General features: G+C 51.9%; 1 protein-coding gene across 1 annotated transcript; it reads left to right on the top strand.

Annotated features, from left to right (window-relative positions):
- Nucleotides 1–15,263: 15,263 nt before the first annotated feature.
- On the top strand, nt 15,264–25,281 carry LOC309407527 (fatty-acid amide hydrolase 1-like; the record flags this gene model as incomplete). Its single annotated transcript, XM_082003073.1, has 15 exons — nt 15,264–15,566; nt 16,791–16,904; nt 17,594–17,737; nt 18,063–18,196; nt 19,274–19,480; nt 19,892–19,932; nt 20,499–20,623; nt 20,861–20,986; nt 22,139–22,236; nt 22,619–22,718; nt 23,012–23,052; nt 23,882–23,921; nt 24,476–24,584; nt 24,916–25,061; nt 25,153–25,281. The coding sequence occupies exons 1-15, from the start codon at nt 15,396–15,398 to the stop codon at nt 25,279–25,281; spliced, it is 1,725 nt and encodes a 574-aa protein (XP_081859199.1). The 5' UTR covers nt 15,264–15,395.
- Nucleotides 25,282–26,114: the final 833 nt, after the last annotated feature.

Here is a 26,114-nt window from a genome sequence, read left to right as displayed (position 1 = left end):
ACACTAGCTCCATCAGCACTTTCTTCCTAGCCCTTTCTAGCAGCTGCAGCTGACAACTGCTTCAAGAAGGGCACAAAGACGCTAGAGCCAAACTTTTTTTCCATAAGATGACAGTATGACAAGTGACAAAAGCCACCACTTGCAGCTTAGGAGATTTGGACTGAGCATTAGGAATTCTGTAACGGTGGTATGGCCCTGAGGTAGGACACCAGAGGTGGGGGATCTCCGTCCTTGGAGGATTTCAAAACTTGGCTAGACACAGCCATGGCCAGCCTGAGCTGATGTTAGCAACAGCATTGCTCCAGGCAGGAGGTTGGTCTGAAGAGCCCAGAGATGCCTTAGCACCACCCAAGCCTGCTCCTCAGTTGCTCATGGGCCAAATGTTTAAAAAGCAGTTTTATTCTGAAAAATAAAAAAAAACTGTTGCAAGAGCATTGTGAGACTGTGTAGCAGCTTCCAGGAGAGAAAAATCTGACCAGCTATAAAAGAATAGAGAGACCTAAAAATAGAGCTCCCACCACCCACACTAAAGGATTAATTGCAGTTAAGAAACAGGGCAGCCTTGACCTTGAGCAAGTCAAAGATGCCTGTCTCACTGGTGTTGTCTCTGATGCCCCATTACATGTGGTTTGGAGAAAAGGCTCCACATTCTTGGTTCTTGTTTTCCTGTTTGTCAAAGGAGGCTGAATATCCTTGTACATTCATTGATGCTCTAGATTCACAGCTCATCAGATTTACCCCAAACCTCTAGAGACCAGCTGGATTGCAACAGATTATCACCCGTTGTCACGGTATAAGCTATTGTAGAGTCTTTACAGATTTTCTCTCTTGCAATTATAAGCCAAAAATTGTTTTAGTCAATGCAGAAAAACCTTTGACTATGGCACACTGATGAAGAGGGCCACCTTACAGCAGTTATTTTGCTTCCTTTTAATGCATTTTGTGGTTTTGGCATCTCACTTCTGCAGAGAAAGTGGGGGGAGTGGGCGGAGGAGACACATTCCACATTTTCATCACATTCAACAAGAGGGGAAAATCACAGACGAGTGTGCCATTTTCAGCCTACACAACTGCCGTCAGAGATTTTTGGTGTAACTGCTTGATTTAAGCCATACGATACCCATGAGGTACTTTTACAACCATGGACAACCGTGATAGAGCCCATAGGACATGGGCATGCATCTTCTCACTACTCATCTCTGGCTAGACCCAAGATAGAAAACCATGTCTGGTTTTGAGCACCACTTCAAGAAAGATGTGTATTAGCTGGAGAGAGTCCAGAGAAAAATAACAAGAATAACTGGAAAACAGCATCCATGCAGAAAAATTAAGACTATTGATGTTGTGTAAACTGGAGAGAGAAAAGCAAAAGGACTCTTAAATATATGCCTGGTTTAACTACATAAAGGGCTTTTATAGTGCAGGAGCTACTCCCTTCACTGTGTCCTCAGAAAACAGGGCAAGTCCCAGGCTAAGAAATATATTCTTTGAATTTTGCTGATCAGAGTGTATCTGGGGCTTTATGCCCTGTGAGAAGTCCCTAGGCCTCATCTCTCTTTGGGATACACTCTCCCTCTCACGTCATTTGATATGTTGGGAACAGTTATTTATTTCTCACACTTTGTGTGGCCTGAGGACTCAGCTGTTGCTAGACTGGTCCTCAAACCTCTGTTCCAGCTTCATAATCTATTCTGTCACTCCGCACAACAGAAGCCAAAGGACCCTGGTGAATTAACTCCCCCTTGAAACATGGAATCCATCCTATGGTCTGAAGTTTGCCAAAAAGGAGGTACCCCCACCTCACCTTCAGCTAACAGTTACTGTGGCTAATTACCCTCACAGTCCATGTTAATCTCGCTATGAGATCCTGTCTCATCCTGAGGCTCATACTTCCTTCTCGGGTTGCTTGAGATTTCACCCCTGATTGCTGATGGCATCCATGGTCCTGCTGGTTATGAAAAGCTCAGCTAGATCAGTTGCACAGGGAGGCTTAAGTGTTTCCAAGACCATAATGAAAATTCCTTTCTGTAGAAACTGTGACCCAGACATGAAACCCAACCCTCAGTGGGAGACTTCTAATTTCGTAGGAGACAAAAGCCAAGCACACTAAAAAAAAAATTGTCACTTGCTTGGAGAATGGGGATTTATCATTCAGGTGTGAAGTGCTCCATCAGACTCCACACATTGGTTTACCTAGGGGTGTTTTTCTTGGGATTTATTTTAAATCAAGAGAATGGGTTTGGGAACACTTTGTGTCTGCCTTGTCTGGACAATGGGACAACCAAAACATTGGGCAGTTTTCAGCATCCAAGGATCCTTTCTTGTTTCATCCTGAAAATGTTTGTTTGGACTTGAAGACTAGTTTGTTGAAGATTTAAGAGGTGGGGTGGTGACCACACATCACTCTCCTAGATGATGCCTCTAGGCAGAGAAAACAACTCAGGGGGAGCACATCTTATCTGTAGGGATGGGGTATTCAACCACCTCAACCATTAACTCCATTTGTTGTTTCTCTGATGGCAACTGCATTTGCCAGAGACTGCTCTATATGTCCAAGAAGCACCTCCATGCCTGGTTTGATGACCAGTGCCAAAACTTCTGTCACATGGAAAAGAGTAAATATATCTGGGTATAAATTGTTATTTGATTTCACCCACGACAATGTTAGCTCTGATTTACATTTGAGTAGAAAAATATTCCCACAAAGTCCGAGCCTGAGGAAAAAAAGGCTGCTAGAACTCCTCATCTCCATCCCCATGGGCTACCATGAGCTTAACAGAGAGCAGGAGAAGCCACAAAAGGGGCATGGTGGCACAGTCCCCATACCAACAACCACAGCTTTGTGTTTGAGAGTCACGATTCACCTTTTTTCCCATTAATTTGCCTAGTGACCTCCCGGCTATATCCCTTCTCAAGCAGGGCAAGTAAGACCATGTCAGTATTCAAAGTTAAGTAGAAACGGGTTACAAATTTGGGCATCCACTGCATCCAACACAAGAGATGTTTTTGTACAGCCAGGCTCAGGACTGATCCGGCATGTTCATGCTCAGCACGCTCAGGCTGAGCACCACATCCATGTCCAGGTGAGTCCCAGGATCCCACCATATTCCCGCTCTCCTTCCCTCAGGGAAAACGGTTAAAGAGGACAGCGAGAGGAGCAGGATTTGTGGGCTGCAAAGCGTCCACGTGCCACACAATGTGATCAGAGCCACAAGGATGTCCTTGTGCCAGGGAGGCTCTTGCCCTTTCTCCAAGCCAGACTGTTGCAAGATCAGCTTCTGGGAGGACTCTGCTTCTCGTTTCTTTCTGCTGGGCCTGTCTATGCTTCCCCCTATTAACCCTGCCAAATTTCAATCAGTTCTTAAAACAGTTCCAATTAAATGGCTTTTCAATCAGTTTGATTGAAAGTGCTCTTTCCAGAAGTGCGGCACACCCGTGAAATCAGGAATTTCCTGCAGGACAGCTACTTTCCGAAAAAAAGAATTGGATTTTCTCTTGGAAAATGATCAGCTCAAATACAGAACTATTCAGCCTCATAGCCAACGTTTTCCTTTATATTTCTTCCAGAATTTGGAGCAGATTCTCCCCCTCCCCCTAAAATTTTGTTCCCAACAAAATACTTCATGGATAAAAAGCAAACCAAAAGCACTCTGCCCTGGCCCGGAGTTCAAACAGGCGGGATTTTCACACAGCCCAGACCTGGGGCTTGGAAAGCTCTGACTTCTTGGCAAGGCTGGTCAGTAAAGTAGCTCGGAGTGCCCACGTTTGTCCAAGGTACACCTCCAACCAGTTTAACACTGGGGAGGCTAACCCCGCTGTGGTAATGTCTAATATAGATCTAGCTGAGGCTTTCCTTTCCAGTAAATATTTATTTTTCATTAGCAGCAACCATCCAAGAGACATACTTTCAGGGTTGACTCTTTCCCCCTTTCTCAGCCTCTTGAGGACCAAGTCGTGATTTTATGTGCATCGTGTTTTTTCCCCTGGTTCGGCACTCACCGGAGGATCCAGAGGATCACTGTGATTTATTCGAGCAACAAGGGTGTTTATTCACCAAGCAGATTGCTGTGAGAGGGGAGAGCTGGGCTGCACTCCCCCCTGCTCCTAATGCCGAGAGATTAGATAGGGAAGCCAGATAGCCTGGCTCGGGGAGCAAGCAAATGAGCAACCCTAAATACCTTTCTAGACCTGGTGACCGTAAGTCCTTGGCAGTGACTGGTCCTTGTGGGATAATGCCAGGAATAGGCATATTAAACACATGAATGTCAAGTCCTAATTCATCTCTTTAATGTTGTACAGTAGCAGGACTGTACCCCCCTGCTGTGGTGTAATTTCACGCTGAGGAGTCTGATGGGGCTTCCTGCAGACTGATCCTTTATGGATCAGAAAACTCACTTTCTCTTTGTGTTAGAGGACCCGGAGATTATCTTATTAACCACCTCCACACCAGTACAGATTAAACACCAGGCTCTGCCTCTTCTGAGGACTCCTTTTAGTGCTTTTTCCCCCTCCTACCGGTTCACGTGGCAGCAGTGAAGAACATTAAAAACCCAAGCCTCTGCCAGCGGGTCTCACACTTACCTGAGCAGATGGACTATTTTGGATTTTCTTGTCTCAGATGTAATACCGGCCTTGCTTGAACCCTACATCAGTTTAAGCAGGTTTGTGCATTCACATTAGGGCTCCCGTACTCCCTTTCAAGGTTCTCCTCTCTTCTCCTTTCCCCAAAAGAGGCAATGTTTAAACTAGGTAAGAGCAATGCCCTTCAGGTACCACCAGCCCCAGAGCTGCTAGCTCGACTGCAGGAGCAGGTCCACCTCAGGCGCTACACTCCGCAGGAGCTGGTCAGCTGGGGGAAGTCTTCTTCCTTTCCTCCAGACTTCACAAACATCTTCAGACCACGCCATGGGGACAGCAAGCCATGGCAATGACTGGTCAGGATGTCCCTGCTGCCTCCAAATGTGTCAGGTGCAGCGCACAGGTCAGAAAAGGGCCGCAGGAGGGAAGGCAGAAACCCAAATGTATTCTCAGACACTCCTCAGGATGGGGGATTTTGCAATCTGAGGAGATAGAAGCCTTCTGCTTTCACCACTGGGCCATGGCTGCCTCCCCGAATGATGCCAGAGGGCCACCCTGTAGCCACGTCCCAGTGTGTAACAGGGGATGATAGTTTATAATCTCATTTTCTGGGCTGGCTGCCCTTCTGGTGTCCCTCATGCTCCATGTAAATCATCTGGAGTCTGTTTTCTTTGGCTCGCAGGACTCGTCTGCTTCTAACAGGCTCCTGGCTGAGCAGGGAGCTCGGCGGTGAAGACAGTACCAGGCCAGCCCCACCAAAAAATTTGCAATTCAGTCTTGTTTGAACAAAATGCTGCAGGCAGGGCCAGGCTCCTGTCCACACGCAGTTTCGGCAGATTGGGAACGACTCCGGCATGCTCCCATCTCCCATTCAAGGTACCTGTGTATGCACCTCCCCATCCATCGGCACCGTTTCCTGAATCAGGGTCATCCCATCCCTTTGTTGCTTCACCTGATACACTTTAAAAAAGCAGTTCAACAAAGCCCTCAGTGGATTTCAATTATTTTTAGGATATTGCTCATATCTGCTCCTGTTGTCTCGAGCCACAGACCCGGTGGCAAGTTCTGCCGCCGCCAACAGCCTTTTTACAGCTAATGAAAAATAACTTGATTTTTATCTGCAGAAAATAGCACCGCCTGGGTCTTATCGTGGCAAATTATTTAATGGCTCTCCAAGCATTAAATAGTTCTTACCTGTCTATAAGGCTGTGTAAATATCAGCTATCCTGCTGCGTTGCTGAGCACCCCGACTTGCAAAGCAGACCCACGCGCTCCAGCCGTAGCAGTCCCGTCGCCCCAGGCAGGGAGCCGCCGTGGCCGCCCGCATCGCTGGAGGCGGAGGGCAGCGTGACCCCTCTCCCAGGTCCCCGGCTCTTCTCCCCCAAACCAGGTCGCTGGCTCCCTGGAAGGACACAGGAGAGCAGGACTCTGACTTAGGGAGAAAAGTCCTGTAGCCCCGCCTGAGGACACAGCAGCATCCCAGCGGGGTCCCAGGAGGAGCCTGCCGCCCACCTCTGCTGGGAAACGCGGAAGGACAGAAAACACCGAGCCCCGAAATTTCCAGGCATCCACCCCCATCTTGTTTCTACATCGAAACAGGGGAGGGAAAGCCCCTGATCCCATTTGCAGGATCCCAGGAGAGGGGGACCCAGCACCCCGCATGGGGACGCAGCACCCGCAGGAGAGCCCAGCGCAGGAGCCCAGCCTGCAGCTGCCTCTCCCTCTGCCACGGTCAGTGCCACGGCGGCACGGTCAGAAAAAAGGGACCTCTCAGAGGGGAATTTCTACGTCAGGGGCTGTTTTTAAGAATTTGGTCATTAATAGGGCAGTTGGGTTTTCTTTTCTAATGCAGGGAGAATAGTGAGAGATTTCTTGTTTTATTTTCAATGTTATTCTTGTTCTTATTTTACCTTTCCATAAGGGAGGAAACAAGCCCCTCTGTTCTACCCCAGCTGCACTCTAAGTACAGCAGTATGGCAAATGGACAGCAGCGAGAAACCTCTTCTCAAATTCTCCAGGAGGAACCGAACTATTTACTTTTTTTTTTTTTTTTTTTTTTTTTTGCGAACAACCAACTTACAAAACCCCCGGGCACAAATGTGTAAGTTGAACCCTTTATTTTTGCATTTACAATCAGACAACTCTCTCTTTGCTCGAGTGAGCTGGGTCAGGTTTGGCTTGGGGCTTTCAGGCTCCTTCCAGCCAAGCCTATGAAGGTGATGGTAGGAGGCTTATGAGGGTGATGGAGGAAGCCTTTTGAGGCCGTGTAGTTCCCGAGATCCCACCGCACGGGAAGCACAGCTTGCAGCCATGAGGCAGGCTCTCCAGCCACAGAAGCAGAGCTGAAGCCATCAATAGCAGCGACCGCCGCAGGTTAGGGGTGAAGCAAACCGGCAGGCAGCTCCCCCGAGGACACGTCAGAGCGACCCGGCGTCCGCAGAGCTGTTCACTTGCTGTTGGGCTGGAGCAAAAGCCATCGGAAGGCTTCGCCTCCCTGCACGGCACGAGCGGAGCGGCAGGTCCCCGTGCGGCGGCCGCCCACCCGGCAGCGGGCAGAGCCGAGGGGACGGGCGAGGAAGGCAGCATCCCCGCGGCGCGGCCAGGACGAGGCGCCCGCCCTCACCCTGCAACAGGGGGGATTTTCAGCCTGAATAGGTGCAAAGACCCCTACTCTGCCCCGAGGCTCAGCCCGTGCCTTAACGAAGGACCCTTTCCCATCCGCGGGCCCTCGGATCCCAGAGCAGAAGGGAGGACTGTTTGTTTAGACCTATGTGGGTTAGGCAGCTCAGACTTTATTCTTGCACTTTGACAGGTTCCTAAATGAAAATCCAATAATATTTTAAGCAGAACGAGTTCCCATGAAAGTCATTTCTAAATCGCTCGGCTCATCCTACCTGCCGGCTGGATTCTCCATCCCCACTGGCCTCAGCTCGGTGTAACGTCACTGCTCCCAGCGGCGTTACTCCCGGGAGCCGAGTCCGGCCCGGCCGCCGAGAGCACCCGCTGCCGCCGCCTTTAACGAACATGCAATCAGGCGGGAGGCTTCGGAGCAGAGTAACCCCACAGCCAGACAGTTCTCCAAAGCAGCTCGGAAGAAATAACACTTTATTCCTGGCGGTGCAAATAACTGATAGGGACTGGCTAAGAAGGGTTCATGCAAATACTCCCGAATTAAGCTCCGTCTGAAGTTAGAAAGGAAAGATGATAAACACATCCGGCTTTAAAACTGCAAAATATGCTTTGCAGGCATGAAACCGGAGGAGTAACAAAACTATCTGACATCATATTAAACAGCAAAGCATTTCTTCTTCTGAGGGCTGCAGTTACCTAAAACCAGAGTCCCATTAAAGAGTCCTAGCCATTATTTACATTTCTAAATCTTAAAACCATTAACAAAAGCCACTTAATACAATTACTTTCCCTGGGCGCCGATGTTATTACATTATTGTCACGAAGCCGAGTTCGGCTCTGGGTTTCTCTTTCTCTTTTTTTTTGCTTTCTTTAAATTCATTCCTCTTTTCTCCGTGCCGAGTGCCTCCCCTCCACCTCCCCGTCTTCCTCTCCCCCAACGTCATTGTGTAGAACTAATGGGGTAAACTGAAATGGTATCTGTCCTCATTGACAGGTTTATGAGAATTTAATAAAGCGTGGCGTGGATAAAATGAGATATTACAAGGCCACACAAAGCTGATTGACTTCTCCACGTCAGCATTTTTATTTGGTTATTTATTTATTTCAACACAGGGGTGATCTCACCAGTCCTTCGGTAGTGCTGGCCCGGGTGGGATGAGAGGGGAAGGGAAAAAACGGGCAGCGGGAGGGATCGATCGATCCATCGACTTGTTTTGCTGCGAGCACAGGCCGCGATGCTTTGCGGCTTTCCGATCGCTCCAGGAAAATGACATGGCAGGAGCCAGCGAGGGCCCCTCCGCCGCTGCCCGAGCACGTTTGTGCTGGGGTGAGCTCACCAACGACGGCTTGCCCACAGGTTGGGGTCCCCACCGCTTCTCCAGCGTGGGGTCCGGACCGGGAAGCGGCTGCTGGGTCTGCAAGACACTGCACAGACACTCGGCACGGACGGGGCGGGAGGCGCATCGGCATCACGCGAGTTGCGCGTCCCTATAGGAGCGACATCCGAGGCCATGTTAAAATGGCCCCCACCGCCCAGCTGGTGGGCTCACCCCCGACCGCAGGGGTGTTTACACCGACTGACACAGAGCGATCACAACCTGCAATAGAACGCAGGGGGTCCTCAAGCAGAAGGATGCCACCGACCAGCTCCACCAAGGCATGGGCCCGCTCCGTGCCTCAGTTTCCCCTCCTGCCCGATGCCCATCCTCCTTGTGTAAATGTAACCTGCAGGTCACCCGGGGGCCTGCACAGATTAAACCTTCCCGCTGGGAAAATCAATGTGTATATTTAAGTGTGTTTGCTCCCATCTCTCTGCAAACAGGGAGAGCTGGAAATTTGGGCTGTGCAGTAACTGGCTGGCTGTCTCCCTCTCCCGGCCTGTTCAGAAAGCAGGGCTCTCGGGGAAAAAAAGAAAATTCAGGATTTGTGTCCTTTTTTCCAGGCAAGGAAAACCGCAGTACCGGTGGCCAAGGAGGTCTGGATTCAGCCCAGTCACACTCAGAGATGGACAAGGGCTCAGGACCCTGCTACGGCTCAGGACCCCACTTAAATCTTGACCCCAAACTATGGAAGAACATTGCTTTGGGGGAAGACTGTCAGGATTAAATTTCGGGCTGCTCCTGTTAGCCTCAAAACTTGACCTGTGGGGCTTCAAACACAAATAATACTGTTTCCCCCTTTCTGCAATACGCACTCAGAGAAGGTAGAGGTGCCCCTGTTCATGCAAAAGTGCAGGCAGCCTGCCAGATTTGAGGCACTGTCCTGGACACTGCAACAAATCCTGGCAGCAGCAGAGCTGCAGGTCTCTGAGCACTGGCCGTCCGCAGGATCAGCCCTCCTGGGATGTCCCCCTTAGCAAAACCAGCCAGGCCGGGAGGGGCCGGCAGCAAACCTCCCATCATTTTATAGGAGCACCAAAAATCGCCTGAAATCAAAGCGTTGCTTCCCACAAAAGCTGGGGCTGTCCCATCACCCAAAGAGCCAGAAAAGGGCTTTCTACTTTGTCCAACACTCCTCAGGGTATATAGTGCTGGGTTTTAGGGTGCCAAACCTCTGAGCATAAGCTTTCTGCAGCTCAACCCTGCTCTCTGGTGGCTCACACCCGAAAGGCCAAACGCATTCAGCGGCGATGTCTTCTTGGAGCAGTGAGACATGCACACCATGCCTGGCCTGGCGTTCCCCCATGGCCTGGAAAGGGCCTGTGCTCCTCTTTCTTCATTAATTTAGCTCAAAATACAGCTCAGAAGGCAACTGCGCACAAGAAGATGGAGATCATGGAAGGTTTTAAGAGTCCTTGCTTGAGCGGAGCATGGGTCCATCGCTGGAGAGGGACCATGGGCTCCATAAAGGGGCTGCAACCCACTGCCCTTTTTTAAAAGCCCCTCTAATTTCTGTGCATCGTGGGAAGCAATCTGCGGCTCCACGCAGATTGCTGCAACAGCCTTTCCTGCAATGCCCCAGCCTACAAGCACCTCACCCTCCCTCCATCTCGTGTCTCCTTGCTGAAGGGCCGCATGGTGCGGAACAAGCCAGGGAGCTTTCCTGGCTTTTCTTGATTTTTTTTTCTCTATTTCCTCATGGCCCTGCTGAGACGTACCGTTCTGCCAGCCCCAGCGACGTGGCAGCACGACGGGCTCACTCGAAGCAGAGGGCACAGCAGATGTCCCTTGAGGACACCACCACTGCCGCTGCCATCACCACCATCGGTCTTCCAAGGCTGGGCAACGACTGCCTGTGACCCCAGGATTCATTTTATCGATTCAACACACCATGAGGCAGCAGCCTATAAAGCCTGGGCTCATCCCTTGCTATTCTGAGGAGCATTTAACCATCTTCTCCATACTGGCTTCACCCTGTACAGTTCTAAACACAGCGATGACCCCCCATTCTTCACTCTGTAATGCACAATAAAGAAAAAGAAGGGGCGAAACTTGTCCCCCCGGCTGCCCTGGCTCTGCTCCCCCCTCCCAAAGCACCAGAGCTGCTCAGCCTGTAAATGTATGTAAATCTTTGGCAGTATCCACAATAGCTCCCTATGTCCCGCGCTCTTTCTCTGAGCGGCTGGAGTAATTACAGTGTAGCAGTGCCAGCACGAGGCATTTCTGCTGATGAATGCACTCAATCTAAGCACAGTTTTATGTGTCATTAATTCCTTCAGCATTCAAAAAAATAACTTTTTTGATGGCAGATAATACTGTAATGACTCACAATTGCCAATACAATTATCTTCATTCAGCTGTGTAAAAAAACAACTACAGGAGTAATTTTAGCCACTTAAATTTTCTTTCTCTCTCTCTTTTTTTTCTTTCTTATTTTTTAATGTTCACATGAAGCTGTTTGGATTGAAGTTGCTGTAACACATGCACTACTAGAAATGAGTCCCCACTCCCCCATTTGTATAGAAACGAGGTTTTCAAAGCCTGAAACTCTTTGTGTAGGGTGTCTTCAGCAATCTTCGGGATCTCCCAAAGGGTCCTCCCCATCCTGGGGACCCCACTGCTCTGACCTCTTCAATTTTTCCTTACTCTCCATCAAGCTAACATGCAATAGTTGCAAGGTACACAAGGAACAAGAGAGCTTGTGCAAGTGCAAGTTGCCCGTGCAAGTCATGGCCCTCTTCCAGGTCAGCTCCTTCTCCACTCTGCTATGGAGAAAATACGTGAGCAGTCCCTAAGCTGCTTCAGAACAGAGCCCACAAAGCTGGCACAAATTATGTGTTCAATCTGCTTACGGTAACTCGGATACTCTAGCTTGAAGCAGATTTGGGAGTAAGCAGCCCTTGAGTGTTTGTTTCCTTGAATGTTCCCAGGGATGGGGCATCTACCACCTCTCTGGGCAACCTGTGCCAGTGCTTCACCACCCTCATTGTGAAAAATTTTGTCCTTAGATCTAGTCTAAATCTACCTTATTTAGTTTAAAACCATTACCCCTTATCCTATCGCTACAGGCCCTGCTAAAAAGTCTGTCCCCATCTTTCTTCTACGCCCCTTTTAAGTACTGGAAGGCTGCAATAAGGTCTTCTTGGAGCCTTCTCTTCTCCAGCCTGAACAACCCCAACTCTCTCAGCCTGTCCTCACAGCAGAGGTGTTCCATCCTGCTGATCATTTTTGTGGCCCTCCTCTGGATCCCCTCCAACAGGTCCATGTCTTTTCTGTGCTGAGGGCTCCAGAGCTGGATGCAGCACTGCAGGGGGAGTCTCACCAGAGCAGAGTAGAGGGGCAGAATCCCCTCCCTTGACCTGCTGGCCCCACTCCTCTTGATGCAGCCCAGGATACGGTTGGCCTTCTGGGCTGCAAGCGCACATTGCTGGCTCATGTCCAGCTTTTCATCCAGCAGTACCTCCAAGTCCTCCTCGGCAGAGCTGCTCTCCATCCCTTCATCCATGCAGCCCTCCCACTGGCAGAGCTCTGGAGCACCATCAGTGAGGAGGACAAGCGTCTTTTGCAGGCAGAGGTGACTACAAAGTGAACAACAAAGATGTCACCAAGTGAACAACTTGGTTGAAACATGCAGTTTTCTTGCAGGGGCAAAAGGAATCACTCCCACGTGATACTACCTCTTGCCTGAGCTGCTGGACAATCTTCTTCCAGGGGTTAAACTCCAGCTCTGAGACAGGCTGCTTCACCTTCTTGCAGATCATGTTGACAAATCCCACTCGAGAATCAGGAACCTACAAGGAGAGGAGAAACGAAGCAAGAGGGACTGTTGGCTGTCGTAAATGAAGCTTGGATCTTCTTCCAGAGATCCAGACCCCGGGAAGGGGGTGACTGTCAGCTGGTGGCAGAAGCAGGCTGTTAACCTTTGGGAAACAGTGTAAAAGCAGTAGGCTGAAATGGAAGAACAGAAGTGTATAAATTCCTGGGTGAACCAGTGAACAAGTTCTTATTTCCTCTTCTGAAATAAGGGGCAGCAAATGGAATCAGCCAAGAGTGGCAAACAGGAGATGTCACTTGCCTGCAGTACATGCACAAACTGTGGATCTCCTTGCTGCAGGATGCTGTGAGTGTCAGAATTGGATTACTTCACACCAGAAATATCTGTATGAGGACACAGCTATTAGTCACTGAAGCCTAACCTCTGGCTTGAGAAGCCACAGCTCTCCAGATGCCAGATGCGTTAAGGAAAACATTCCTGTGTGTTTGCCACACTCTTGGCATCTGCTCTGGTGTCAGATGAACAGGGGCTAGCTGGTGCTTCAGCCCAAGCCAGTCCAGCTGATCATGTGTGATGTTGTCACGGTTAGAAGATGACGCCTTTCTGCCCCTCCTTTGGTAACCACAGGGTTACAGCGTCTCTGGGTGTGGTGGTACCCACATACTCACAGCTATGTGGACACACTGGAGGGGTGTGGGCAGTAGGGAAGGAAACCTTCACGGATCCAGCTGATCCTTTCACCCTCTCTTAGCCACAGGCTCCAGCCTTGCCAGGCAGTGGAGGAGGTGCAGGGGCAGGATCCATCCTCATTTCCAGCACCTCAAGATTCCAGCACCCCTGTTTGCTGCAGCGTATGGGGAGCCCTATGGACGTAACAGCAGAAAAGCTCCTCCTGCTCATCCAGCAAGGACACACCAGTGTCCCAAAGGGACATCAGGGCATCACTCGCCCCACAAGTCAGCAGTTGGCCCCCCACCCCAGTCCATGGGGAGCAAGACCAGACCTGTTTTACCTCTCTTAGGTGGCCCCCGGCACATCCTCTGGGACAGGGTGTCCCCAGCCACCATCTGCCTGTGCTGGAGCCCCCCTGTCCTCTGCCCTGTCCTATCTCTGGTGGCAGCTGGGTCACAGCAGAGACTTGCTGCGTTTTGGAGTTTCCCATGCTGTGGGTTAACCGCCTGGAGCTGGCCAGCCCCAGCAGAGATCCAAGCCTGCTACTGTCCTGCCTGATGCCTCAACCCTTATTATTCACCCCCACACACTTGCCAGGGAGAGGGGAGAAGGGGGACCTCCGGCAGCAGCTCCAGGAGGCACAGGTGCTCCAGGCATAAAGCTCTTATTTTGTTTTCTTCCCTTTGAGAAGCTGAACTGCAGAAGTTGAAAATTGTTCCTGCATGACAGATTTTAATCAGGGTTTAAACTAAGAGGAAGAGGGTTGGAGAAGCAATTTTGTCTTCCACCAGAACTAGTTTTTAACTTCTGTTTCTCCAAAGTTCACCATCTTTCTTGTTCTCTTGTTAAAAGACTTCAAGTGCACCTGGATTTACAGCCTGCAGGGAAACAGCCCTATTTTGGCATAGTGCTGCTGTGGGGTGAGATCAGTGCAGCTGAGGAGAGTGTGAGGCCTCCAGCATGAGAAAGAAGGAGGAGATAGAGATCACAGCATTTGCTCTCACCAACCTTGAGCTGACTCCATCCTCCTGGCTCACTGGGAGGGCACCCCCACCAACCCCTCTCCCTCACAGTTTCTTGTGCCCCGAGCTGTCTGCACGCCTGGAAGTGCCACTGCACGCATGCAGTGCCCTTGGAAGCTCCCATTACTATATAATCCTCTGAGCCCCACAGCCTGAAAGGGGGGGGGGGGGCAAAGAAAAACAGTGGGAAAAAAGGCTGGTTTTGCATGTAATTTCCTTGACTCAGAAAACAGGGAGATGCTCATCCTCAAATACAGAGCAAGAAGCTATAGGCCACAAGTTCAGTGAGGGCTGAATATTTCTGAGGCTTCGACACCCGTCAGCAAAGAGTGCCTGGACGCCGTGGAGGTACAGCGCAGCATTTCCCTCCGGGGGAGCCAGGCTCTGGTGCAAGCCGCTCCGCTGCTGCTGAAGGAGCCCTGATGGCCTGAAGGTTGAAGTAAAGCCAGTGGCCTGAGCAATAATGCCAGGAAAATCAGGTCTGGGGGCATATAACTCTCCATCGCATTTTCTAGCTCAGCAATTGCCCGGGCGTGGCTTAGGCACAGCTCACCCTGCTGGGAGACAGGGGACGAGAGAAGAAATCCCAAATCCTTCCCAACAGGTTTTCCACAATTCTATGGGCAGCATCTAAAATGGATAGCTTGACATATTTGCTCATGAACTTTTGCAAGCGGTGAAGGTTTTTTAAGGGCAGACCCCACGTGGGGCTGGTGACAAAGAAATTATTTTGGAGCCTCCCTCAAAACTGAGTGCCAGGCATCAGCAAGCACACCCCTGCCTGAGCAGGGATGCCAGATTTCTCTGCTGGCAGCCGCAGCACTTTGCAAAGCACAGGCACGCCCGTGCTCTGCCAGCGATGAAGTGGACTCCGCTGAGCACAGGCTGGGACATTTATTATTTCTTTTTCCCACGCGACTGCTTGGCTTCAGGAAACGCAAAGGAGCCGGGTATCTTTGGGACTCCCCCCGCCCCACTTCTTTGATGCTCCTAGCCAAGACTATCCCCAGAGAGGCTGTAAAATTACAGAGAGATCAAAGCCTGGGGAAGGGCAAAATAAATAAACCTCATCAGAGAGAGACCACCCGGCACAGGGAGGGGTGAGTTTTCATCCAGGAGCTTTTCCTGCTCCCAAATCTCCTCCTCCCTACCCGTGGGGCCGCTCGCTACAGCAGCAAACTGGTTAAATCCTCCTCCAGCGAGCCCAACCCTCTCCCGCCCGGGAATCCTCCCAGGTTTTGCCTTCCTCTTCCCGATCTCCCCATTGGCGAGCGGGTGCCCTTGGAAGCGGCAGGGAGCGGGAGGAGCGCGGCGCCGGGCCGGCCGGCCAGCCCCGCCATGCGCGTCCCGCTGCCCGCGCTGCTCTGCTGCTCGGCCGCCAGCCTGCTGCTGCTGCTGCTGCCATGGCGGCGGCGCAGGGCGCTCTGGAGGAAGGTGAAGGAAGCTCGGCAGAGGCAGGAGCGGAGCTTGGTGCAGATGGAGATGGCTGTGCGGCGCTTTCGAGAGCAGGTGGGTGCCATAAGCCGCGCTTCTTCCCGCCACCCCCGGGGGAGAGGCTGCGGATCGGCAAAGCCGCCTCCGCCCGCCCGGCGATGGCTCCCGGCCCTCGCCCCTTCCCCCGAGCACAGCCCCCGGCACAGCGGTCGCGCAGCCCCTGCTGCGGGCAGGGCGGGGCGGGGGTGGGGTGTGTCCCTGCAAGGGGCAGCTGCGGGGCTGCTCCCGCAGAGCCGGCCCGGCTGCGAGGCGGCATCCCGGCTCCTAATGTGGGGCTCCGGGGATTTCGTTTTCTTCCCCCCCCCTCCTCAAATCCACGTGTCCGTGCACGCACGCCCCCCGCCCAGCAATGCAGCGGTCCCCTCTGTAGCAGGGAAATGCCTCCCGGGCAGCCGGTGCAGCGGGGGATAACGGGCAGCGGCGCAGGCGCCAGCAGAACAGCGAACCGGCAGCGAGGGGAGGAAAATCCCTGCCCCTCTTCTGAATGCTTCCCGGCCTCTTCCGCCATGGTAGGAAGCTCAGCCTGGCTGCCGGGGAGGCTGTAGGAAAAAGGGCGAGAGGTAATGTGTTATCAGCAGAGGCCGAAGTGCAGCCGCAGGGACGGGGAGTGATGCCAGCAAATCCGGCTCGACCGCGCCGTGCCTGTGGCTGGAGTGGACTCGCTCGTGTTCAGAGTCCAGCTTGGGGGATGATGCTTTTTTCATGGCATTTAGTCGGTAGCGAGGTAAATCTCTGCTGGCCCCAAAATGACCCATTTGCTGTCAGCCAAGAGGCTCCCAGGTTTGTGCGCTTCCCTGTAGGATACCGTGGTGATGCCAGAAAAGCTGGCGCCAGGTCCGGTTTCATTTCTTGCTGGAGCAATGTCTAAAACCATGCCTCCAATTCCCACCGCGGTTCAGCAGAGGACGTTGCACCGAGCAGTTCCCCCAGGCCCAGCTGAGACCTGTCTGAACAAGGCTGCGGCAAAAGGCTCTCTCTGAAACAGCAGGTGCTTGGTGAGACCGGTCTGGCCAGGAAGACAAGGCTTTAGAAAGCCTGGGTTACTACTGGCCCTGCAGGTTTCACCCCATGCTCCCTGCTGTCAGAGTAGGAGCAGGATTGCGGTCTTGAGACAGATACTGCATTTGGCCACCGAACAGCAGATGTTTTTAGGGTGGGTTACGCTGGGCACCAAGGGGAGAAGATGAGCCCACCAGCTGAGGCAGAGGTGCATCATTGCGTGTTCAACCTTTCCCGTAGCATCCTTCCGTGAACATGATCTCCATCCTCTCTCTGCCTTTGCCGGAGCTCTCCAAGAAACTCCGGGATGGTTCCCTCCCTCCGGAGCACGTCTTCTACGCCTACGTGGGCAAGGTGAGGAGCAAGGGTGGTGGGTCAGAGTCTCACCCATGGTGGGGCAGGCTCTCTTGGGAGAAGCCCAGCACAAGGTTCAAACTTGGTTCAAATACTGCTGAGCTGTCCCCACTTGGTGGTCAGTGCTGGGCCCTGCTGTGTGTTTCTGAGAGCCAGATGCCTGGCTGCCATGATTCTTGGCTTGGTTTGGAGTGAACGGGAACAGCAAGCTCAGCATCTGGAGAGCCCATACCCAGGGGCAGGTATAGCTATAGGGAAGGTGTGGAGTGCTGCTGTTGTCTCCCCTCCATTTCCAAAGGGGTTGGTAGGCCTCAAAGACTTCGTGTCCACTTTCATTCTCTACCTTTGCCATAATGCCCTGATCACCTCCTGGTTTCACGCTTTGGGGTTATCATTTTATGCCACTCCAGAAGCTCAATTGAGAGAACAGCCCTTGGTATTCTGCTGCGCCGAGTGCCTCTGTCCGCCACGCACCAGCTGGTGCTACGGCCCCGCCGTGTCCGGACCGTGTTTTGGAGTTTGTCATGAAAACTTCTTAGCAAGGAGCCGAAAGGGCTTCCCTGACACCCACTGCCCAGATGGGGAGGTTAGAGAAGGGGGAAGCAGCAGGTGTCCGCTGCAAAACAGCGGGCTGTTGCGCGCCACTGCGGGCCGTGTCTCACCCGTGGGCTTTGCCTGCTTTCCCCAAGGCCCTCCAAATCGCCACAGAAACCAACTGCGTCACGGAGTATCTGCAGGAAAGCGAGACCCAGCTCCGGAAAGCGAAGCTGCCAGGGAAGCTGGGCTTGCTCTACGGGGTGCCTGTCAGCATCAAAGACTCCATCGACTGCCAGGTACGGCCAGCGTGATGCCGCCTGCACCCCGAGATCCCTGTGGTTTGAAGTTTGTGGGGTGGGAGGGGAGGTCTGACTGCAGCGTCTGGCTGGACGTTATCGTAGCTGATGTGGGCTGGCCAACCCTGGCAGGTGATGGGGTTTGCTGCCCGTCTCCCATATGAGCCGACAGAGCTGCTCAGATTTACTACCGACATGCTACGCAACGTGTGTGTGATGGATGGGCTGTTGGAGGTGCACGCACATGCCTCTATATGTAGACAATACAGGGGGCAGGGGAAATTGTGATCCGCCATTTGGAAACCTCGTTGTCCTGTGTTCCCAGGGCCATGATTCCACATTAGGGTTTATAAAAAACCTCAGTAAACCAGCGGCAGAGGACAGCGTGGTGGTGCAGGTGCTGAGGAGACAGGGAGCAATTCCATTTGTCAAAACCAACATTCCCCAGTCCCTCATCAGGTAGGTGGGCGCTCCCTCCCCTCTGCAGTCCTCCCTCCCTCATCTCAAGTGAGGGTTTCTATCAAGCCTAATTCTCACTTCCCACTTCTTTTTAAATAACAACACCTGGTCCCCATCCTTCGTGTCTTCTGAGTTTTACTTGAAAAAGTAAACACATTTGCAGTAAGGATGAAAATTAACTCTGGTTCCAAATGAAATAAAGAAGCAAAAGAGGAGGAGAAGAGGAAAGAAATCCCTGCCCTTCTTTCCTGTGCTGGGTGTTTTTAAATCACTTTTTTTTAAATTAACCTCTCAGAGGTGGTCCTGTTTGCACTGTTAATACATATTCATGGCAGGGGAAGCTTGTTAGCTAGTTAAGCTAATGACCTTAAATTATGCTGCCCCCAAACCTCCTGCTGTGTCTGGTAATAAGACCACTCATGTCATTGATAAGGAGTGAGGTCAGGTGCGCTCTGCTGGACAGCCACCCTGCTAGTGTCCCGGTGTCCTGCCAAGTGATCTCTGGCAAGGCTCCTCCGTGGATGACTATTGCCCAGCCACACAAAAAGCCTTCGTTAAGGTGACCTGGCAATGACTGACCATCTTTAAAAAAAAGCCACACAAAGAGGCTGCTCCAAGGATAATCAGATTTTGCACCAGTTTGTGGGGAAGTCCAGTGTTCAAATATCACTGCAGTTGGCATTTGGCCTGTTCCCAAGCAGGGGCTCAGCAATACCCCCCCAGGAGGGGCCTGGACCTGCTCCTGGTGGGCTGTTTTGGATGTCCTGTGGCACTCAGGACCGCCTGAATGGGGAGCCTTTCCAGGAGGCTAGATGTGTTTGCGCTGTCAGAGGGTCTGTCTGGGGAAGGCTTGATGACCTGAAGGTAGCTGGCAGCGAATTCCCGTCCTGAGACCACCATGAAAAGGCTGGTGGTCTTCACAGGAACTTTGGGAATCTCCCTCAGACTAAGTGATGTCAATGTAACAGCTAGTGAATTATGCAATTACCTTTTGGAGGTCTTTTTGTAGTGACCAGAGTCCACACCAGCAGCTGTATACATTCCTTTCATTTGCACTCTCTCTTTTTCTCTCTCTAGCTATGACTGCAAGAACTTAATCTTTGGTCAGACGTTCAACCCTCTGCTCTATACCAGAAGCCCTGGAGGCTCCTCTGGTGGAGAAGGGGCACTTGTAGGAGGAGGTGGGTCCATCCTGGGCTTTGGGACGGATGTAGGAGGGAGCCTGCGTTTCCCTGCTGCCTTCTGTGGGATCTGTGCACTCAAACCCACCGGGAATAGACTCAGGTACTGCGAGTAATGCAGTGATGTCTCTGGGTGTGACCCACCCACCACCCTACTGACCACTGTGCTGGGATGCTCCTGTGGGCAAGGGGGAACTTGGGAAGAACTGGGAAGGGCTCGTTTCTTCCTCCTGCCCAATCTTTTTTGGGGCCTGTATGGAGTGAAGCATTGGTTCCCCCAGAATGGAGATGGGGAAACCATGCTAAGGGGGTGGTTGTTTCTGACTGACAGGGCATAAACCATGCTGGCCTAGGTTGGGTCTCTCTTGGGCTTCCCCTTGGCCCTTCCTTCTGCCAACCTCTGGATCTGCAAAGGGAGGGCAGTGTTTTCATTACCCCTTGCTACTGCTTAAAGCCTTTCCCTTAAGTGAAAACTACTCAACTGCTGTATTTTGTGTGTCTCCCTTCTTTGCAGTAAAAAAGGAATTGCTTCTGGTGTCCTTGGGCAGAAGGCAGGTAAGGAATTGATGGTTGTCCCCCAGGGAGGGAAGTAGGGCAGGGGTGGGAAGGACCATCAGCTGGTTAAAGGGGACCTTCTCCTACACGTTCAGACAGGGAAGCAGGTTCCATTTCAGGGACTCTTTCAGAGAGCCACCCCCGTACCGTGATTCCCGAGAAACTGGAAGATGCATGAGCCGAGAGGAACTGTTTGTGTAACACATAAACCTCAACGTTCCCTGTTATCCCCAGGTTGCTGCATTGTCTGCCACTGCTTCGTGGGCGGTGGGATTAGCAGTTGAATAGGGTGTCTTATGTTGTCCTTGTGTTGTGATCAACAAAGCTTTTTGTTTGTAAATCTTGAAATGGAGGCATCAGAGCAGGTATTGATGGGTAACAACTCTGGGTCCATAACGATGGGCCTGGGGGTGGGAAGCCATCTGTAGGCAACCCCAGCCCGGTTCTCAAAGAGGAACTGTTGCCAACACTAGACTAAATCAAAATGATGCCAAAAGGTCCTGCTTTTGCAGGACATGCTCTTGAAAGACCCCCAGCCATGAATGCTCTCTTCTGCTCTCTTCCAGTGGTCGCAGCAGTGGGGCCAATGGCAAAAGATGTGGAGAGCCTGGCGCTGTGCATGCGGGCGCTCCTGTGCGAGGACATGTTCAGCCTGGACAGCACAGTGCCTCCGCTTCCCTTCAATGAAGAGGTAAAGGACCTCAAGGGAGATGAAGGATCTCTGAGAAGAGCTGCCATTGCTCAGGCTGAAAACGCCAGTGGCTGATGGGAGCCCTCCAGGACCTGTACTAACCTGCCACGTGTTGTGGGTGGGCACGTGGACGAGAGACCTGCTGCTTTCCAGACTTGCCCTGTGGCATGGGTGGTGTGCTGTTGGCTTCTGATGCCGCTGACATCCTCCCAGCTGGCACTCTCCTTTGCTCTGCAGGTGTATTCCAGCACGCAGCCCCTCCGCATAGGCTACTATGAAACAGATTTCTTCACCATGCCGAGCCCTGCCATGAGACGTGCCGTTCGGGAGACAAAGCAGCTGTTGGAGGATGCTGGCCATACGGTATGATGAACCCAACAGTCATGCTGCATCTATTCTTCCTTCCTACCGTGTCTTTGGGACCTATGCGTGAACATGAAGCAAATTTGGCAGGGAAAGAGGGCCTGGAATCCTCTCAGCTTCCCACAGCTTTGATGAAAGTAGATAACTACTTCTGGAAAAGAGAAATTCTTTATATAGCAACTTGATCTCTCCTCTCAGCAGGATCTCAGTGCTCTAGGTCCTGGTGAACAGAAAAGGGAGCCCACCCTGGTCCATAACATGTGCTAGGGAGTAGACAAACTGCTGTATGACTTGTCTGTAGTGTGGGTGTATTTATTCATGCCCAGGCCAAGATCCACATTGTGCTAGGTGCTGTACAACCTGGGTCCTGGGGCAGTTCTTGGGCAGCCTACAGTCCTGGTGGTATATGATTACTGGTAGCTCAGCATGTTTCTTGAGCCTCATGGACCACCTCTCTTCAGTGGCTGTGATGAGCTGTTGTCCAAGTACTTGTTTAGTCTGTTCTCAAGACAATTTCAGCTCTTCTGCATCATGTCCTTTGGCAAGCAGTTCTACAGATCTGCTGCATGTTGCATGGAAAGCCACCTCCTGGTTTCGTATCTGGAAACAAGGACCTAAGGAGAAAATAAAAGGTAGTTGCAGCTGTCAGATCTTTTATAGCCAAGCAGTTCCGTATTGACCCAGACCCATTTCTAGGGTCTCAGGGTTCTGGGGTGCTGAGCAGAGATTGTCGTCTTCCTCCTCTCTGCTATTTCAGCGTGTCATCTGTGTGTGAGGCATGGTCATGGCTGCACACCTCCCCCTTACCCTTGCACAAGGATCAGGAGTGAAGTGGGGAGCACAGATTCATGCTCTCTGTCACCCACTACCAGTTTTGGAGGGACTTTTTTGCCTTGGCGCTGCTTGGACATCAGGGGGCCAAGCCCATCCTGTATCTTTTGACTCATCAGTTGTTGCTCAAAGGGAAAACTGCATTTTCAGGGAAGGATGGATGGGATGGGGAGGATCTGGTGGCCTCAGATTCTAGAGGCTTTCCTGAGGGCTTGTCAGGAAAACCTCAGCCCAGCTTGACCCATTGCAAGCCCTCAATAGCTTCTCCCACACAGCTTGTTTGTGCTTGTGCCACTGACTCCTCTTCCGTTGTCCTTCCAGCTGGTGCCCTTTGAACTCATGAATGTGGACTACATGTTCTTTAACTTCTGCGTCAGGGGAATGTTTGGAGATGGGGGCACCACCCTTCTCAAGAAATTGTAAGTATAGCCTGGAACGATTTGGTGTGATCAGTGCCTTTCTATGAAAATCCTCCCATGGGTCTGACTAGCATCTGGATACAGGTAGCAGATCTACTGGATGTAGATAGAGGCTGATACGCTCTGGGATTTACTGGGGAGCTTACCATCAAGCGATTCAGCTGAACCTTGGGTCTCTGGGATTGTTACCAGCCTTGACAAATGAAAGGAAACTGGGTGCTGATATCCTATAAATACTGTGAGAATCATAGGAGCCGAGAGGAATGGAGCAAACCTCTTTTTGTCACTTAGATATACTGTTCAGAGGGGTTGGCCTTGTGAAAGCTGGTCTACTGTCATTACTTCCTAACACTGCTCAGCTAACCACTGTTTTCTCTTTCAGCAAAGGGGAGCTGGAGAAAAGCAGCATCGGGCTGTTCTTCTGGTTGGCAAAGTTACCAAATTGGTTGAAAACTGTCCTCTCCTGGATTGCCAAACCCTTCGTAAGGTCCACTTCTTTCTAACATAGATGTTAAGTGATAGATGGTGAATAACTTGTCTCCTATTGCAGTAAGGCTTTTTCATAGAGAAGTCTCTAGGCATTGCATCCTGGCTGTGCTTAGACACATCTCCAAACTGGAGTGATGCTATTTCTGTTCCTCCTCTCCCCTTTTGGGGAAAATCCACAAGTCCTGCCTGAGCACTGAGTCAACAGCTTTTATTTGTGGCGGAGCCGTCTCAGAGGACAGGGCTGAGGTTAATGTAAATTATTTTCTTTTTTTTACTTTCTCCTCAGGTGCCTCGATTTTCAGATATCTTAAGAAGTACGAGAGCAAAGTGAGTAAATCTGAGCCAGAGCAAATGTGTGAAGATTTGAGTTTCTCTTTTGGATAGCAGCAGTGTTTGCTACATCAGGGATACTGCCCCAGCTGCATGCATTTAAGAAAATAGAAGGTAGAAAACACAAGGGTGGGAGCAAACTGAGAGCAGTTTATGTCAACACCATAATCCTGCAGGGTTTGGCAAACTGTTCCAGTACTGAGGATGGGAATGAGGGTGGGGGCTCACAGCCTCTTGCTTAGGAAGCTTGTGGGAATGAAATACAGTGTCGGCTTCAGCACTAGTTAATGGAGCCCCCATGCCATGGGGTAGGGACCCCGTAAGACAGAAGGAAGGTAAATGCACAGGGAAGGAGGGTCACTCTTCCTTGCTGTGATGTCAGCATTGGGCAGTTAGTGGTGAGAAAGGAGCCAAATCATGTAGCAGAGAGGGTGTATTTTGTGCTGTGCCTCCAAGGCAGCACGTCTGTCCCCACATCAGAGGATCAGTCCACTTCACGCAGCCTGGCCTTTGAGAAGTTATGTACGTGGGCTTCCAGCTCCTCAGCACACTGGCGGTAATAGGACTGGACACTTGTCAGGCCGAAGCAGCACCGCACCAACCTGCTTTTAGTCTTCAGCCCTCCATCATGGGCAGAAGCAGAAATAAGATCCCCAGCCCTTCAGAGAAAAGCCAGGACTTTGGCAAAGTCCTCTCTTCCCTTGGCTGCAGCTCCAGGAGCAGAGCTAACCTGTGCCCATCTGCTTTTTGATGCTCTTCCCTGCTCCTAAAGCTGCTCTTTGCAGCACCTCTTGATGCCTTTCATTGGTTTTGTTTCCTTTTTCAGCACAGTGGATGAAGTCTGGAGTCTTCATCATGAAATTGAGGTAAAGTATTGCAATTTGGGCTTAGATAGTTTTTGGTTTATTTCTCTTTGAGAAGAGGCAGATTCAGTACCCAGCAAGGTTAGGAGTATGAGGTAGGAACATAGGTCCCTCCTCAACAGATCTCACTTGGGTGTGCAAGTTCCAGCATATTTAAAGATTAGGACAACATGTAAACACATTCATGATCCTGAATCAGACCTGAATTCTTTTACTCCTACACTTGAAAACGTAGGTCAGCAGCTGCAGCAGGCTTGCCTTTATTTCCATTCTGGTTTCCTCAAGACCCATGCCTGTGTCCCAGGTTGCCATGTGCCCCAGCATTCAATCTTTCCCCACCTCCAGTTTTAGCAGGGGGAGGGTGCTTTTTACGCTGGGAGGGCTGTTGGCCAAGTAGCAAAGGGCTGCTGGATTTTAGCAGGATCAGGCCTGATGTAGCCTGATGGCTGCTCCTGGGGAAGGGCCAAGAGCCCAGCTGGGCACCCAAGGAGAGCCTCAGCCAGCAGGCATGGGACAGTGCATCCACCCCACTGACCACCAGTATGTTTCCTCCACAGGATTTTTGCCACCAGTTCATTGCCCAGTGGAAAAAGCTGAATCTGGATGTTATGCTTTGTCCCATGCTGGGCCCGGCTCTCGGCATCGGCTACCCTGGGAAGCTCTCAGGTAGGACTGCTAATGGGGGACTTCTGCCTCCCAGTGTGCCCCTACTCCACCCGTATCAATGAGGAGCGTTCCTCCTCCTCCCCTCACATCCCCGAGGCACTGGCCAGTGGTGGGAAGAGCTCGCCTCTTGGGGCAGCTGCAGCCCCAGCCCGTGGTGGGGTGCACCCAGGACAACTCCCCTGGTGCATGTGGGAGCCAAGGGCAGGTTTCCATCCCGCAGCCCTTGAATTCCCAGTGCGAGGGCCCCATTAGCTGGAAGCTCGTGTACACAGAGCTGGGCACAGGCTTTCCCTGTGGCAGGCTGACTCTGTGAGCTCCCCCTCTCCCCCAGTGGCAGTCACCTACACCATGCTCTACAATGCCTTGGACTTCCCCGTCGGCGTGGTTCCCGTCACAATGGTGACGGACGAGGATGAGGAGGAACTGAAGGGCTACCAGGGGTACTTTCGGGACTGGTGGGACCGGACCTTGGCAAAGGTGAGTGGCACTGGGTTCCCCAGGGGCACGAGCATCCCCATCCCTTCCCCTGGACATCCCCCTGTCCTCTCCCCCTCTTTTTGTGCCACAGGCTTTTCGCGGCAGTGTGGGGCTGCCGGTGGCTGTGCAGTGCGTGGCCTTGCCGTGGCAGGAGGAGCTGTGCCTCCGGTTCATGAAAGAGGTGGAGACCCTCATCCTGAATAAAAACAGGCTCATCTGAGTCCCGCACACTCACCCGGAGCAGGATCCCAGCTAACATCAGCTCAGGTCATCCTTTGGTCTGACTCGCCCGCAGCACTCGTGTTCCCCTCCGTGAGGATGCGGTGATGGCTGGGCTGGCTGCTGGCTTTGGGGTACAAGGGGAAAGCAAGGCGAGCTCCAAAGTGGTGGAGCTCTTCCAATCACTGTCCTAATACAGTATTTTTTGTTATCGGAAAGTCTGTTATTTCAGTTCTGTGGTTGTGTTTGGGGTTGGAGTGGATTTTAATAACCCTTTCAGCACCGCCCCCCCCCCCCCCCCCCCCCGGTGAAGTGCAAGAACATGATCTTTCTCTTGCATATGGGGAAACTGAGGCACGGGGACTGATTTTTGTCCGAGGTGTTCAGAGTTCTACTTGGAGTGCTATAGGAAAAGGGATTTTCCCCTCCATTCTCAGCTCCTCAGTTCCCTGTGGACAAAATCTGGTGTTTTCCTTGCCACAGACCAGCAATCCAAGGTCAAAGCTGAGCCTGCCTGCAGGCCCTGGAAGCAGGGAGAGCTGGACCGCCTCCCGCAGCGCAGGGCTGCTGGCACCCTGCACGCCGTGGAGGGGGAATCTGGAGCGATCATTAACTCCCATCTGCCTGAGATACCTACTCCTGCTTTCCCCAGGGCAGGAGTACGAAGCGCTTTAGCTCACGGTGTTGCACGTATAAAGCAGCGTGCCAGGGTCAGACAGCCAGCTGGACAGCCTGCCCTGCACACCTTCTCCTCCCGTTTGGCGGAGGGGGCCATGCCAGGTTTTCCAGTGGGGTTTTCCAGCCACTGGCAGCTGCTGACACCGGCATTGGCAG

The sequence above is a fragment of the Phaethon aethereus genome, assembly GCF_964289735.1.
Source record: "Phaethon aethereus genome assembly, chromosome: 8".
NCBI classification, from domain to species: domain Eukaryota; kingdom Metazoa; phylum Chordata; class Aves; order Phaethontiformes; family Phaethontidae; genus Phaethon; species Phaethon aethereus.
This window is presented reverse-complemented; position numbering and strand designations above follow the sequence as displayed.